The sequence below is a fragment of the Bison bison genome, unplaced genomic scaffold (assembly GCF_000754665.1).
Source record: "Bison bison bison isolate TAMUID 2011002044 unplaced genomic scaffold, Bison_UMD1.0 scf7180017864199, whole genome shotgun sequence".
NCBI classification, from domain to species: domain Eukaryota; kingdom Metazoa; phylum Chordata; class Mammalia; order Artiodactyla; family Bovidae; genus Bison; species Bison bison.
The window spans coordinates 1,602,687-1,619,152 of NW_011494771.1; the positions used below are offsets into that span (position 1 = coordinate 1,602,687).

The window sequence follows — 16,466 nt, forward strand, 5'->3', positions numbered from 1 at the left end:
CTTTTTTTTTAACTTTTTAGTTCAGAGTAGGGCTAGGAGTGGAAAGAGGGTTGGTAGTGAGAGGGGTGGAGCTGGAAGAAGCTGGAAGGGATGGTCATTTCAGTGCTAACACAATGACTGATTATTTTGGAGCCTGTATAGTCTTAGGAGGATGTGTAGTTAAATGAGTAGATATTTATTTGATCTTTTCCAAAATTGGCCATTGGGAAAATGGTATTTTCTTTATATATAGAATTGTAATTTTTTATTTTGCCTGTATTATCACTCTTATTTATAATTCCTTTAAAATTTAATCATATGTGTAAATTTTATAATGGATTTTGGATATATGAAGTAGATTAAATGAACCACACTAAAAATTCATATCTTTTCTTTGAAACAAACATTTATTTTAAAGAATTTGAGTTTTTGCAATTGCAAAATAGGTTATGTATTTGTTTTACAGAACGTACTTAAGCCTGTAGAATCTTTAGGTTGGCATGATCACAGTACCTGTTGTCCATAAATGCATCTTTCAGTATGTTTATTGCTGTGTTTTCCAAAACATACCTGAGTTTAGGTCTTAGAGAAATCCCATTGTAGGAAGTCCAGTAATCAGGACTTGGTGATGACAGCAGCCAGGAGATCAGTAAGAAGGTTCTGGACAACATTCCCAAAGCCTAGTGATCATCTTTATGAAGCTACTGCCTCAGGCTTTCCAGTTATGCTGCTGTGGTTTATTCTTTAAGGAATCGTTGTAATTTTACAGAGGATGTTAATGGGAAAGTAACATTGGGTTGCCCAGAAAGTTTGTTCAGGTTTTTCCATACGATGTTACAGGAAAACTTGAATGAACTTTTTGGCCAACCCAATATTTACTTTACAGAAAGGCACAGTTACACAGAGGAATATTATAACTGTTACTACTTGTACAGTTTCCTGAAAAATAATTTTCCCACTCATTCCCTGCCTCCCTTCCCTTCTCCCTCTCATGTGACTCTGGGCAAGCTACTTCACCCTTTAAAGCCTCATCAAGGAAAAGAGGCTAATAATTTTAATCTGATTAGATTGTTAGTCTTCAGTGAAATAAATCATGCACAGTACATCTCAAACACAGTAAGTGCTTATGAAATGGCAGCCTAGTAGATCGTTTTTGAAGATAGTGTCTAACTTTATCATATGCATTTATATACAGTGTCTGATCTAGGAGTTCAAAAGTGACAGTGATCCTCTTAAGTAAGACTTTGATAGAAAAATGAGAAAGGACTAGTTTTACAAATACAGAGTAAAAAGAGTCAACATGCTTTAGTGGGTCAGTAAAAAGACTGTGAAAGAAGGCGCCATGTTGTATGTGTATGTGCAGAAACACCGCAGTGCACACCTTCTACTTTTTAAACAATGAAGTTCATGTCCAGGATGCATGGTTCTGATGGCATTATAGATTGAGACCTGTCTTTGGAAAACAATTTGGCATTAGGTATCAAGACCTCTACATATCATAAAAAATTTTAACTTATATCAACAAAGATTTGTGTTGGGTATAGCCAGGATAATTCTTCAGATTGTCCTCTGCAGAGAGGGGCCACATCTGTATGTCAGGCACAGCACAGAAACGTCACTCTTGGATTGTGGGTGGATTTAGGGATCAGGGTCTTCTCGCCACACTGAGGAGCAGCGGCAGCCTGGTGTATGAACGCACGGCAGCACTGGCGGCACGTCCGACGCCAGCGCTCAGGCTCCACAGCCACACTAGTGTATGCAGCAGTGCCTTGTCCTTTAAGAGGTTAAACTCTTCTCTGTCTAGTCTACGTGGGCTGAGAAGGTTGTATCTTAGTTTAGTGTGGAATTACTTCATCACGATTTATTAAAGTTTTCTTTCTTCATTGCCCTGTGATGATTATACATTCCTCACATGGAATGTTCCCTTTGTACCTTCTACCTTTTCCTTCTTGTCCAGATTGTATTCATTTTCCAAAAATCTGCTTCAGCTACCAGAGCTCCATAGCTTCATAAAATCTTTCTTACTACCTGATTTCCAGGCTGTACTCCGAGCTGGAATTCCGTGATTGCCGCACCACTCTGTGCAGCTATTTCTCATGGTACTCATTTTCACCTTAAATATTTTAATTGCTATGCTAAGACTAGACATTTTTAGAGTGCACAGTCTTTTTCATCATAGTATCTCCTAGGGTATCTCTTTTAGTGGTATATACATAAACAGACTTTGTGATAAATATTTGGTGTTGGGTTTTATCTTTTCTCAACATGTATATACAGTTGGACCTATTCTAATTTCTGGTCTCTTCTCCTCACTGCATATCTATCTCAGGGCCAAAACATTTTGATTTCTGATAAGTAAGATGGATCCATCTCATCTGTTCTTCTGTCTCTCAAAAAATTTTTATAGACTTGCATGTTTCCTTTTTCTCAAATAGACACAGAATACCTTGTCCAGTTCTCAGATTTAAAACTTACCAAATATTTGGTGGAATTATGTAATAATGCACTTTTTTGTCGGAGAAGGCAATGGCACCCTACTCCAGTACTCTTGCCTGGAAATTCCTGGTAGGCTCCAGTCCATGGGGTCGCTAAGAGTCCCAACTGAGCGACTTCACTTTCACTTTTCACTTTCATGCATTGGAGAAGGAAATGGCAACCCACTCCAGTATTCTTGCCTGGAGAATCCCAGGGACAGAGGAGCCTAGTGGGCTGCCGTCTATGGGGTCACACAGAGTCGGACACGACTGAAGCAACTTAGCAGCAGCAGCAGCACTTTTTTGTAATATTGTCTGATCTGTGAGTATAATGAGTAGGCCCTTTATTTCAAGTGCTCTTTTCTAAGAGAGCTTTTTAAATTGCTCTGTGTATGTTAAGGGGAACTTAAAAAAATTGAATTCAGTTAGGTTTTACCATATACCCAAGTGGAGGAGAACTGCAACCTAAGTGGAAAAGGTTGGACTTTTCCATGGGATTATTTCAACACCATTTATTAATGCAGTTAGATATATGTACCATCATTTGAAATACTGCAAAGCTGTAAATGTGGCTGACAATGCTCTGAAGTCATAACTCTTCTATTTTATGTTTTGTTGGAGGCAAAGAAATTTTAACACTTACTTAAAGAACCTCTAGGTTTATAGATATAAGATGCTGGATTGTCTAATTTACATATTATCTAATATTCACTACTTATGACTTGACGTTTGCCTTCAAAGGGTGAAAAGTTACAGGTGTTTTATTAATTCTTGATTTATTAAGAATTAAACAATCAATAGAGCTTTCCCCCATGGTGTTACGTAAGTGGCACTGGTTTTTCTTCTGTGGTTTATGCACGTGGCCAGCCAAGCCGCTTGTTTTATTTCTGGGTGGCTGCAGTGGGTCTTAGGGAAGGAGTTTTCCTTTGGCAGGAAAAGCAAAAATGTGTTTATTCATTCCATTTGTAGTAGCATTGATCCACAAGGAGCTTGTGAGGAAAACCAGAGTGGTTAGGCTTTGAACATAAGTAGCTCCCATTCATCTCCTATCTGATCGAGGAAAATATAACAACAGATTAAGGATTAGTAGTATAGCAGCAATTAGAAACAATACAAAGTTCTGAAGCAGAAGTTGCAAACTGATGGTTCATCAACCAAATACAGCCCTCAGACTCTTTATTTTGGCCTACTGAATGTTTCCAAAACTTACTCAATTACTTCATAACATCTCAAAATGGTTTTATATGAGTACCTAGTAGTGGATCACTTGCATTTTTAGCCTGACATGTTAGTAACTGTGGCACTCTATAGACGAAGCCCCAGCTAGCACTTCCAACATGATCTGAGCATCTCACTTTGCACCACCTGTTCTGGAGGCTCTTGAATACAGAAGTAATAGTAGATCTAATACTGTTAATGCAGCTCAGCCTTCAACAGTGAGTAAATAGGAGGTAGAAGAGAAAGCATGAAGATTTTAGGTAGTGAGAGTTTTAGTTGAAAAGGGATATATGAGAAAGAATAACTGCAGAGAAATCCAAGGTTTTTAACTGAGCAACTGTAAGGATAGAAGTGTCATCAAATGATGGGGGAGACTACAGGTAGGTCAGGCATGGGGAGTGAGAGGAGGAGTTCCATTTTGAACATGTTAAGTTTGAGCTATCTGTTAAAACATCCTAGTGGAGATACTGAGTAGGCAATGCTGTGAAAGTGCAGAGATGGAGAAAAGTGTCTGGACTGGATAAATAAATTTGAGCAAGTTTTAGATTTTGCTAAATTTAGATTCAGAAAGTTATGAGATAGGATGAGGTCACAAGGAGAGCGGAGGACTTGCATCTGGGTCCTGGGACATGTCAGCGTTCAGGGATTTCAGAGGAGTTCAGCACAGGAGATGAAAAGGGAGCATCCAGTGAGGTGGGACAGAAAGGAAAGGAGGTGTGGTGTCCTGAAGGACACGTGTCTAGACCTATTCCCACCTCCTAAAGCAGAGCCCAAGACAGGGCCTCTTCAGACAGGTGATTTCTTGGGAAAAGTGTTAACAAGAAACAGAAGTTGAGAACTGGGGCAAGTGAAACAGAAAAGGAAAGTCAATCTAAGGGAGTATTATTGACCTGGTCACTTTTATGAGCATTTGGGCTTTATCTTGAAGTCCCCTGAGAAGATATGAAGAGTACGCCTATTGGTGGGAGGAAGAGGGTGTTTGTCTACCAGACTTCATCTCCCCAATGGCCAGTGATTGCCCAGGCTCTTGGTATTAACACCTTCATACTTCCAGGTTCATTATGACTCAGGATGGCCTAAGAGTTCCTGTAGGCGTCTCTTATTGCAAAGCCTCTGAGCAGGAAGTGAGCCCCACCAGTGCAGGAAGCAGCTAAGGGGAGGCGCCTCAGCTGGAGTAAAGAGGAGAGGCAGGGCAGGAGGGTGTCCTGTACAACCCACCATTAAGTGCTTGCAATTTAGTTCCACCTATTACAAAGCTTTCAAGATGGTGGCTGACCACAGTTTTTACATTAGACTTATGACAGAAGGGTTAGTGGAATAATGTTCATTAGTTCAGTCAGCTACTAATTTTAGATTGTCCTCACCTTCAGCCAGCACCCTTCAACAGGCTGAGGCATTTTCCTGGTGGAGTGACCCAGACTTTCTTCCCCCAGGGATCAGTGCCTGTGGTTACTTTATCCTTTCTGGGCTGTAGTTGCTATAGCTGACCATTTGCAGTTGTCAGTGGGCGGGGCCACCTCAGTCCTATCCCACGGTTCTCTGTCTGCTGCCTCTTGTGTAGAAGCTGCCATAACTCCTCATGGTTAGGAGTCAGTTTATAGGACCCTGCCCCATTATTCTCCTGTTGGTTATTGCTTCAGAATTCTTCCTGCATCTCCTGACAGATGTGCCTTCCCTTCTCCCCTAGAATCAGAACTTTTAATTCAGTGGACCCTAAGGTTGCCAATCTACTGTTCATCTTTTGGTTCCTATATATGTATACTTTTTTTTTTTTTTTACTCTATCAGAGAAAGCTCCACATTTCCACCCTTGGGAAGAGTGTGTCCGATCACATATCACTTGGAAAACTGTGCACGATTCCTCCCTCAAGGTGTTACCAGTCTTTTAGACATAGAAAGTTTTGTTTCATTTGTTAATCTCAGACTCTTGGGTTATACCAGATAAATAGGAAAAGAAATTTCTCATTAAAGTTACTAGTTACATTAGTCAAATGTTTCCCCTCATTCTATGTGAATTCAGCTAGTCATATGGCTACAGTTGTTCTTAGTTACAAAATTAAACTCATTCTGCAAACTTTATTTCACCTAACATTATTTAATAAAGCTTTGAAATAGTAAAACCAGTCCTCGAGAGGACTTTGTGGTTGAGTGAGTTTTGCCAGATGTGCTTCTGACATTATTGTCATGGAATATAAGGATCTTAGTACTTGTAGTAAAACTGATTTTCTAATACACTGAAACTGAACCTAAACTGTGACAAGAATATAGAAACATGCCTCTTTTGATAATTTTACAATAAAGAGGAATTGCTAGTTTTTCTCTTGTCATCTGAATAAAGAATTTATTTTTTTTCTCGTTACCTCCTGCTTCAATGAGCTATGATGAGAACTGAGTACTTGGTACACCTGTTTGTCTTTGAATATCTTGATGGTGACAACTAGGGTATATCACTTACTGATGTTTCTCAGGGCTTAAGATAAGGCTTTAGTAAGTCCTCCATAAGTAGTTGTTGAGTTCACCCAAGAGGGGAAAGACATGGCTTATGCATGTGATACATGATAACATTGATGAAATTTGTGGTTAAAGTTAGTTTTAATAAAATTAAACTTTGTTGTAAATTATAATAATGTTTTAGACTGTCTTCCTTTTTCCTTTCTTTAAACAGATAAGAGGGACAGGAACAGAATCACCAGCACTGGCTGAAGGTAAATATGTCTTTGGGGGAAATGATTATTCAAATACATGGGAAAAGTTATGGTTTAAATGAAAAATGGTATCTGCTAAACATAATTTAAGGAAAATGTTCTGTGCATAGTATTGAACTGCTAAAAATGTCTGTAGGAAATACCCTGTATTGTGTAGTTTCTGGCTTAGAATGGGAAGTAATGTAGATTAATTGGAACTTTTTTTTTACAGCTTCCTTTCAATAGGAGAGGTATGTGTTTTTCCTTGAATTCCTTTCTAAGTCATTTAAGCTATCACCAGTATAGTTGAGTAGGAAAACTCTAAGCCATAGTTCTAGTAGTTAGAAATAAAATGTATGTGTATATTTTGAAGCTAGCTAGAAGGAAAGACATTTTTACGTATTTTCTTAAATAAGAATTCTACCTATAATGGGTTTTGGTCCTTTTATAAAATTGTAAAAGTAAAGAATGCAACAACAGCAGTAAATAGTCACTGTTAAAGGGTCCTCAGTGCCTTACTGTTTACAATCCTTGATTGTTTTAATTATAACAAGTTAATAGGTATTTGAAAGTTAATTTTTCTATAGATATACTTTGTGTTGTCTAAGTGAAAATGATCAGCTTAAAGTCCCTTTCTGTGTTTTTTATAATCGTAAGCAGGTATTTGTATTTCAAAACTTGCCTGTCATTTTTTTAAAATGGATATGATTATGACAGTTATGGTCATTCTTTGGAATTGTAATCACCTTACCTACACTCTCTGTTATAGGGCAGGGGTTACCTCCCTTTTATTTTGCTGTTGTTTCATGAATTCTAATAATGATCCATGATTTCATGAAGTAAAATGCATAGAATTAAAAAAGAAACAGTTATTATTGAAATACAGTTAACAAATATTAAAAAGACAGATTTTTGATCATTATATATGTTTCTCACATTAGAGAATAAGCTTTAGTGACAATTCTATTAAGTACTGTAATTTTAAATAATGATGAATTGGCAGTAATTGTAATATGAAAATACCTGTGATTTTTATCAATGACACATTCAGTAGATATTTCTAATCCTACTGTGGCTTGTTGCCTATAATCCTATAAGGAATTGCTAAATTTCACATAAAGGTTAGTGAGAAGTTTCCCATTCAGGTTCACAGATCACCAAATTCTCTCTCTCAACCTCAGATAAAGAACTCCTATTACTGAAAAATCCATTAGACCTTTCTTTGTCCATCATGTTTGAGTAAGTGTAGTTTTTTGTGTCTGTATAACTAATCTTAAAGAAGTAGAGTTACACATCCATTCCTTAAGAAATATCCTAACAGAAATAGCTTTGAAAAAACTTCTATTTGCTAATCAGTAATCACAGAAATAGCAACATAGTCTATAGAAAAGGGAGTAGAAGATGAGTTAAACCTTGGAGAGATCCTGCCTTCAAAGAACACATATTCTAGTTCAAGGAACATGAAATAAACATGTAAAAAATAACGGACCAGTTTGAGATACTTAAAGTTTAGCACAAGAAATGTCATAATTGTCATAAGGAGGATGCGAGTAGTAAGTGCTCTGATGCTTGTGTTATGGAAGCACAAAAAAAGGTCAAGACTTGTAAAATGTCACCAAGTGTCTTCCAGTTGCTTGTTTTGAATAGAACATTTGTGGGGCTTTTTTTTTTTTTTGGTTGTGGTCCTTTGATTCTATTTATCATTGTAATCTGACTGTGAAACCATATTGTAAAGATGTCCTTAAAAGCTGCACTGTCAAGCAGCACAGGGATTGTTTGGTTAGTTTGGTTCTAGGAGGCCAGTGAAAACTGGGACCAAGGAGGAGAAGTTAACATGATTCAGCTTCATGCAAGTTTTGTGTGGTGGTTGAGAGTGGGGTTCATGTCAGATTGTGTGTCATTTGATTATTGGCTGAAGTTTCTAAAAAAGTTTTTAAAAATTGACTCAAGTCTAGAAAGGTGTCATTTGAAAACAGAATGACTTCCTCTTTGGATGTACTACTCATGCAGAGTAAAGTATTTAAGCAGAGACTCGATTACAACTTGGCATAAATAGATGTTGTAGAATACATTCTTACTAAGGTTAGATGGTCAACCTTGAGTCTTCCATTTTAGTGCATGTCTTAGTTTGGGCTGCTTTAACAAAGGACCACCAACTAGGTTCATAAACAACAGAAGTTTATTTCTCTTTGGAAGCTTAAAATCAGTCCAAGGCTAGTGTGGATGGTCCCTTCCTGGTCTAAGATTTTCTTATTCGTTGATGTTTGGATATTAAGCCTTTCTGTCTGGTATCTTTCACTCCTCATGGTGACTGTTAACATTATGGAGAAACCACAGGGACGTCCCTGGCAGTCCAGTGGATAGGAAGAGTGCTTCAAGTGCAGGGGGCAAAAATTTGATCCCTGGTGGGGAATTAAGATCCCATGTGCTACATGGTGCAGCCAAAAAACAGAAGAAACCACAGTCTCCCCCCCCGCCCCAAGAAAATGGAATTCTTTCTTCAGAGAATACTTTATTTTTTAATTCAAATTATGAGGGAAAGTGGACAAAATTTTTTTTTAATTAAAACATTTTTTTTAGCTGTGCTTTGTGGCATTCAAGATCTTAGTTCCCCAACCAGAAATTGAACCTGTGCCCCCTGCAGTGGCAGCATTGAGTCTTAACAACTGGACCACCAGAGAAGTTCCTGAAGGACAGTTTTTAAGAGCCTCTTAACCATTACAGTCATAATGTAATAATTAGAAATTCTTATTTGTGTATATCAAATACTGGCAGATTTTTTTGAGCTTGGAAGTCTCCTGTTTTTTCCCCCTCACCTTCCTGCTCTGAAATCTGTGAGGGAAAAGAATGATGGTGGGTTCGTATTTCCTCCTTTTCACCACCTTGAGACCTTCTTACCTGGGAGTGAGGCCCGAGTTCCTTGCCCTTTCTGCTGTAGGTTGGTGGCTGGGAGAGAAATCAGGGGCTCTCATTCTTGGAGAATGAGGCAGAATGTGTATATGTAGTGGACGAGAACGTCTCTGTAGCCCTTAACCTCCCTGCCAAGATATGTTAAAAGGCGATTTTTCTGAGGATAAATATAAGGTTTAAGGATTAAGATTTTAAGAATTTTGGCTCTCACTGTAATGCATAAGAACATGAGAAATACCAATGAATATTTGTTCAGTGGTGATAAAGTGTTGTGGGAAAATATCATTGCTGTCTAGACCAGCTTTAATGTGCTAGCAATAAACCTTTGCCTGTTAGCCTTACCCTTAATTGAGTTTCTCAGCTTTTGTGGATTTAATTCAACTTATAGTTGAATTATTCCTTTGTAGGTAGCACATTCCATAAGCTTACCTCCTACTTTGTAAAGTTGCAGTTTGTTTCATTTGACCTAAAGCTGCACCTTTTACGGATGCCCTTGGTTTAGATATGCTCTTCTTTGATGAACAAGCTGTTTTCACTTGAATTGTAATTCATTCATTAATTCAACTGTTTATTGAGTAGTGACTATATAATATAATAGAATGTTTGCCAGAGGCTAGAGTTTATTTAGGAATTTAAAAGCTTAAAAAGAATCCCATGACTCTACTAGCCATTGAGGGACTAGAGTATTTCCTAAACCTTTGAAGTTTGCCAATCCTATGGCCCTGTGCCTTCCCAGAGATAACCAGTATCCTAATTGTGTTTATCATTCCCTTGCATTTTAATATATTTATTTTTACCACATACAGGTATTGATATATATAATTTTTTCATGATTTCAAAATAGTGGTAGGTTTTAAGAAAGTAAATTCGGAATACTGTTTTTGTTCAGTGGTCATAGTTTTGAAAGAGAAACCTTCATAATAAATCCTTATAAAACAGGTAATTTTGAGTTTCAGGATTTTTTTTTTCCATGTTTCCATCATACACTATCTTAAACACTCCTAAGTCACTTACCTTAGAAATTTGTACTAGCCCTTGGCATATCCTGTGTCTGTCCCTGAATGCAGACACTTGAGCAGGAAGCATTTCTTTACTTTCTTCTAAATTTGTAACTCAGGCAGCTAATTTTCATAGTGGTTTAATTTTTAATGGGTGGGTGTATGGAAGAGTACCCATTATCTCTGAATCAAATTCAAAGATGCCAGGACAATCTGATGTAATATTATTTTATCATGGTTCACTTTCAGTTAAGGAGCAATATTGGTCTGCTAATTTATTGTACTTGTTGCACATAACCAGGCATCCTAGTAAGTCTTTTACTTAAAATAGCGTAACTAAGACTATTCATTTTTAAATGCTAAATTTAAGTGTATCCACTAGATGTCAGCATTAGGAAAGGTGTATTGTACCATGTGTAGAATCACAGCCAGAAGAAATGTGAGAGGTCCAGTCTGAGTAGTAAACTGACTCATGTAAAGTCATATTTTGTGATAGAGTCAGAACTAGAAATCAAAATCCCCCAATTTTCATTCCATTCTTTATGTCACATTTCTTTAAGGCCAGTAAGTTAACTCCATGTAATTGCTAGACTAATAAAATATATTGATCTTGACATGTGCTTGTGAGATTTTAGTACTACTATAATGATACTGTAGCTGGGCACCCAGAAACACCTAAGATCCTGCTTCTCAGTCTTTGTATTTTTCAGAGTAAGGAGAATCAGTGTCACCTTATTGGGAGCTACACTACCTGGTGAGGCTAGATTAGACAGTATTGGCAATAATAATAATTAAGAATTAATTATTCTTTGGGGCTCCTCTGTATAAGTCAGATTTCAACCAGGAGGGCAGAAACCTTGCTAAGTATTTTAAAACAGGAAATTTAATATGTAGATGTATTTACACAAGTGTTGGAAGCCCAAGCAAAATGATGCTGGGGTCTGTGTTTTCTACGTACAACACTTCTGTCACCAATTCTGGACTGTTTTCCAACACCACCTCTGACACCAGATGTGTGGAGTTTCTCCCTCACACCCACCAGTTCCCCAACTCTCCAGACACCATCTAGGTGTCCTGCACTTCCTTTTGATTCTGACATTAACTGTGTGCAGTGAGTGTACACCTCACAGGTTAAGGGCTCCGTCCCATGAGACTGTCCCCCACTCCAGATGCCAGGCGCAAGTCCTTGGCCTCCTCTGCCTCTCACCAGCTCCCATGAATCAGGGCTTCCCACAGCTCCCTCCTCACATTTAGCGATCTGCTTTGATCAATGACTCATAGAACTCAGGGGAACACTTTACTTGTTTCAGTTTATTATAAAGGATTTTATAAAGGATACAAATGAACAGCCCAGGTGAAGAGGTACATAAGGTGAGAGGTCTGGAAGTCCTAAGCACAGACGTTTCTGTCCCTGTGGAGTTGGGCTGTCCCACTCTTCCAGTGGGTAGCTGCATTTACCAGCCTGGAAGCTTCATTACGCAAGCCTGACTGATGATAAGTCATCGGCCGTTGATCAAACTCAATTCTTTTTTTACAATTAAAAAATGTTTAATGCCACCCATAACCCTTCCTTTACAGAGAATAGAGAATATATTCATTGCAAAGAATAAAATTCCTTAACCTAACATCCAAGGCGCTCTCTGATTCAACATCAACCCGGACTTCAGTAGAGTGGAGTGGCTAAGGGCATGTGGAGGTGGGCTGCTCCGGCCTGAATGCCATGAGGTCAGGAGTTGGGGCTGAAAGTTGCAGCTCTCTGGTTATGCCTTGGTCTTCGTGGCAACCAGTCCCCATCTTGAAGCTAACTAGAGGCTTGCCAAGAGTCAGCTACAAAAACGAAAGAGGCTCTTGCCACCCCGGAAAGTCAAGGTATTTAGGAGCTCTGTGTAAGGAACTGGTGATAAAGACCAAGTATATATGTGTTATATCAGATGAAGTAACTTAGATATTAATGGTACCCACAGGAAGTAGCCATCACTTCTAAAGCAAAAGGCAAGAGGTGGATTAGGAAGAATTTAGATGCTTGGAGGAGGAAGACTGGATGCTTAGACCTCTGAAGGGGGCAGCTAGGCCTTTCCCTGCTGCCAGGAGTGCCACAGAAACTAGAACTTGGAACCACAGCTGCCTTTTACTCACAGGAATTGCTAACAGAACTTGAAAAACAGAAAGAAGAACCTTCTTTCTTCCCACCTTCCAGTTTTTTTTTTTTCATGGCTCCCCCAGGCAATATACTGAGCATTCAGCTGACAAAGTAGTCTAAGACGTGAACTTTACAGCTTCCTTGTCCCAACATCACAAAGCAGATTATAGAAAGATTGGCGTGGGGAGTGAGAAACAGGTGAATAACCATCACAGTCCACCTCTGACTCCTCAGCACTTGCTTATCCCTGTTGCGTTAAGGACGACAGTAACAGCAATTTCATGCTTCCTCTCCGAATTTTTGTTCTTGGATAGCTCATGCTCTAAGGGTTCAGGTGGGAGGGGGAAAGGTTCTATGAATCTAGAGTCACAGAGAGAATGAGGAGTCTCCTTATTTTGCAATTTTAGTGGAACCAGACATGGGGAGAGACTTGCAGTCCTGGGAGCTCAGGTTCTGCTTAAGCACGTTTACCACAAAAAAGATCAGAAAACAGCAAGGTCAGGAGCAGAAGGGAAATCTTGGTTGTACCATGTAACGAGCAGGTATTTGTCACTGTCATTGTCATCGTGTCAGAATGATTCTTTTGAGCAGCTTCTCTTGTTGGCAAGAAGGCGGGGAGGACAGGGGAGACGTAGGAGCAGGAAGGTGAGTGTGTGATTTACATTTGCAGTGCCATCAGGAGAGCAGACAGAGTAACATCATATTAATTATTGCAGATGCTTTATTGGCAGACTTGTTTGAGTTGGTTATTTGTCTCCATTATACTGTTGCTCAGAGAAGTCAATGGCAACCTCCCATGGATGGAGGAGCCTGGTGGTCTGCAGTCCATGGGGTCACCAGGGGTCGGGCATGACTGGGCGGCTTCACTTTCACTTTTCACTTTCATGCGTTGGAGAAGGAAGTGACAACCCACTCCAGCGTTCTTCCCTGGAGAGTCCCAGGGACGGGGAAGCCTGGTGGGCTGCCATCTCTGGGGTCGCACAGAGTCAGACATGACTGAAGTGACTTAGCAGCAGCAGCATACTGTTGCTCACCTATTGGGGATTTTCACCTTCTTACATAAAACTAGTGTGTTTAATACCATTAACTGCTGTGTTCCTAGTGTGAATTGCAGCTATATCAGAAGCTAAGAAGGAATTATGATTATACCTCTCCTTTAAACTACTGTGTACCTAACTGATCCTTTAAAGAAATATCATTGGACTCACCTGTTTACAGTCATTAAGTTAATTCATTAGATATTTATTGAATATGAACCCTGTCCTATATCGAGTATTTCCTTTGGGTTTCCTCATAGCTCAGTTGGTAAATCATCTGCCTACAATGCAGGAGACCTGGATTCAATTCCTGGGTCGGAAAGATCCCCTGGAGAAGGAAATGGCAACCCACTCCAGTATTCTTGCCTGGAGAATCCCATGGACAGAGGAGCCTGGCAGGCTACAGTCCACAGGATCGCCAAGAGTCGGACACGACTTAGCGACTAAACCACCACCACGCTGAATATACCATTTGGCAAATAATTAATATTCAGCTAAGCGCAAAAGTGAATATCGTTATTGGGAAGATCCCTAGAGAAGGGAGTGGTTACCCACTCCAGTGTTCTTGCCTGGAGAATTCCATGGATAGAGGAGCCTGGCGAGCTACAGTCCATGGTGTTGCAAAGAGTCAAACATGACTGAGCAGCTGACACTTTCACTTTTCAATATTCACCTAAGGCCAAAGCTGACAATCATTGTAGAATAAATTTCTGAGGTAGATGAATAAATCTGAAAATTTATCAGAATTGTTATAATGTTATTAATTGTAATAGATTTAAAAGTTTGACCTATTGAAAATTCTTTATTCTTCTATTATTGCCAGCTGGAGTCACTTCTGCTGTTCATCTGCAATGTTAAATTGGCATTTGCTTTCAAATGGTGGTGGTGATGCAGTATAGAAGCATGTCTGCAAACAGAACTTTGTGCAGTGTTTGAAGAAGATGATGCCTGAAATTATTTATTTCAGAAGCTAGCATGCCAAGTGAGATTGTTGATATCACTTGAATTATTTTCAGGTTTCTACTATTTTAGCCTGTACTTGCTGCTTTGTGTAATCTCTTGAGAAATGTTTTTGTCCTTAAACCTTAGACCTAGAAATATTGCACTGCAGTTATGTAATGGCTTTCAAGATAGCAAAGCCCTATGAATTTCTACCTGCCTTTCTCTTTTTTATTCATCAGATTGCAACATTTTCTGTGTAGTAGACTGATGGAAGGCTTTTTTCAGTGTGTGTCATTTCTGTAATTACTCTCTTAGATAGAGCATGTGAATTTGGTTATTTCTTCAACAGGCTCCAGCAGGTGGAAGTTATTAGTAATTTTTTTTTTTGCTGAAGGTGTTGTTAATTATCTGCAGAGTACAGTATTGGTACTTTTTACAGTAAGGCAGACTTTTAAACATGTAATAACTACTTGGTTAAATATAGTCACAAAGCAATTCCAGACTCTCTTGTGTCTCTGGTAGTTTGTCTTTGGAAGGAGAACTATTAAAGGGATTCATTATTTTTTGCTTGTACAAGCTGCAGTTTGCTACATTACATTGTGTAGTAGTTTCTGAATACACAACTGAAGAGTGGGAACAAAACGTAAGCTTGTGACTCTGGAGTCATTCCTGGCCTTCACGTGTGTACCATTGTTAGTGAACATGGTGTCACGTTTTTCATTACTCATTTTCCATCCATTTAATACTGCTTCAGAGTCATGGTACAGCTTATATGAGAATCAAAAATTTCTTGGTAGACAAGTAAAGCAGAAGCATAGCTGAATTCCGTACCCACCATTTTGTTGATTTTAAAGATTTTCAGAGGTCTGAATAGCTGTAAGATCGAGAAGTAGCGTATTTAATATTAAGTAAAATTTTATATGCAACAGAATATGGTTCAGGAACATTGTATGATAATATGTAATCCTAGGCAAAAGAAGACCTTTTTGCCTAGAATTCCAAGCTTGGGTAAATAGAAGAAATTTGTATTTAACACTAAAAACGGTAGTCTCTAGTGATCATTTTGACAAATTTTTTTTCACATTTACGCATTTTTAGTCACCATAAATTAAATGGGATGATATTAAAGCGTTCTTATGAAATCGATTGTTTTTAAGTTTTGTTAGAAAGAATGAACTATTTTTTCAGTATCTCCTTTTTCTCTTAACACTTCATATTTCTTTGTGTTCTTTATTCATTTATTGAGTTGAAGATGATAATGGATATTGGCCTGATTTTGGAATTTGTCTTCGTAAAATTTTGAGGGGGCACAATTAACACTCTGATTTTAATTTTTTATCAGAAGATGTGAAGAATTCCCAGATAGTTTCTTTGGAGGATATATAGTCTAAAGGAAATTAACATTTAAACCCATACCTTAAAGCTTATTACTGTTTAATGTTATGAGTAAAATTCAGGTTTACAAAGATCAGAATTCTGATATTGGCCAGTCTCCTTATTTGTATTTTGGAGCCATATTTATGGCTTTGGGAGGATATTAGGCTCTTTGTAAGTTATCTTGGCAAACTGTAATTTTCTTGATGTTCATAGTATTTGAGAAGGGAGTAAGCTTTTCCTAAATTCTCAGGTCTTCTTTTTTTCTTTTTTCTTTTTTCAACGCAAGAGTTTTCAGTTGTCAGTGTTTATTTTGGTATTTGTTTTCTCCTCTTTGGAATACTCCTATAATTTTACAGACACATTTTAATTTCTTGCCCACCCCCCGCCAAAACCACTGCACTGTGTCATTGCTGCTCGCAGCTCTGGTTGCAGAGAGCAGGGGCACTCTTTGTCGCAGCTGCGGTGGCCTCTCTCATGGAGCACAGGCTCTAGGCACGGCCTTCAGCAGGTGTGGCTCCCGGACTTAGCTGCTTCTCAGCACATGGGATCTTCCCAGATCTGGGATTGAATCCGTGTCCCCCTGCCTTGGCAGGCGGATTCTCATCCACTGTACCACCAGGGAAGTTCTTCGTGTATTTTTAATCATGCAGTTACTCAATAAATATTTATTACTACCTGCAACATCCCAGGCTTTATTCTAGATATGGG

The 16,466-nt window shown here is 38.7% G+C and overlaps 1 protein-coding gene across 7 annotated transcripts in view; it reads left to right on the plus strand.

Annotated features, from left to right (window-relative positions):
* Positions 1 to 16,466, plus strand: part of FAM49B (family with sequence similarity 49, member B) — a 124,687-nt gene that overhangs the window by 67,769 nt on the left and 40,452 nt on the right. For 5 of the 7 annotated variants that reach the window (XM_010844322.1, XM_010844323.1, XM_010844324.1 and 2 more), the window contains one exon: positions 6,336 to 6,375. In XM_010844322.1, the coding sequence (XP_010842624.1) occupies positions 6,336 to 6,375 (40 nt within the window). Of the gene's footprint in view, positions 1 to 6,335; positions 6,376 to 6,586; positions 6,606 to 16,466 lie in introns of all 7 variants that reach the window. The other 2 variants (XM_010844325.1, XM_010844326.1) reach the window with 1 other exon arrangement.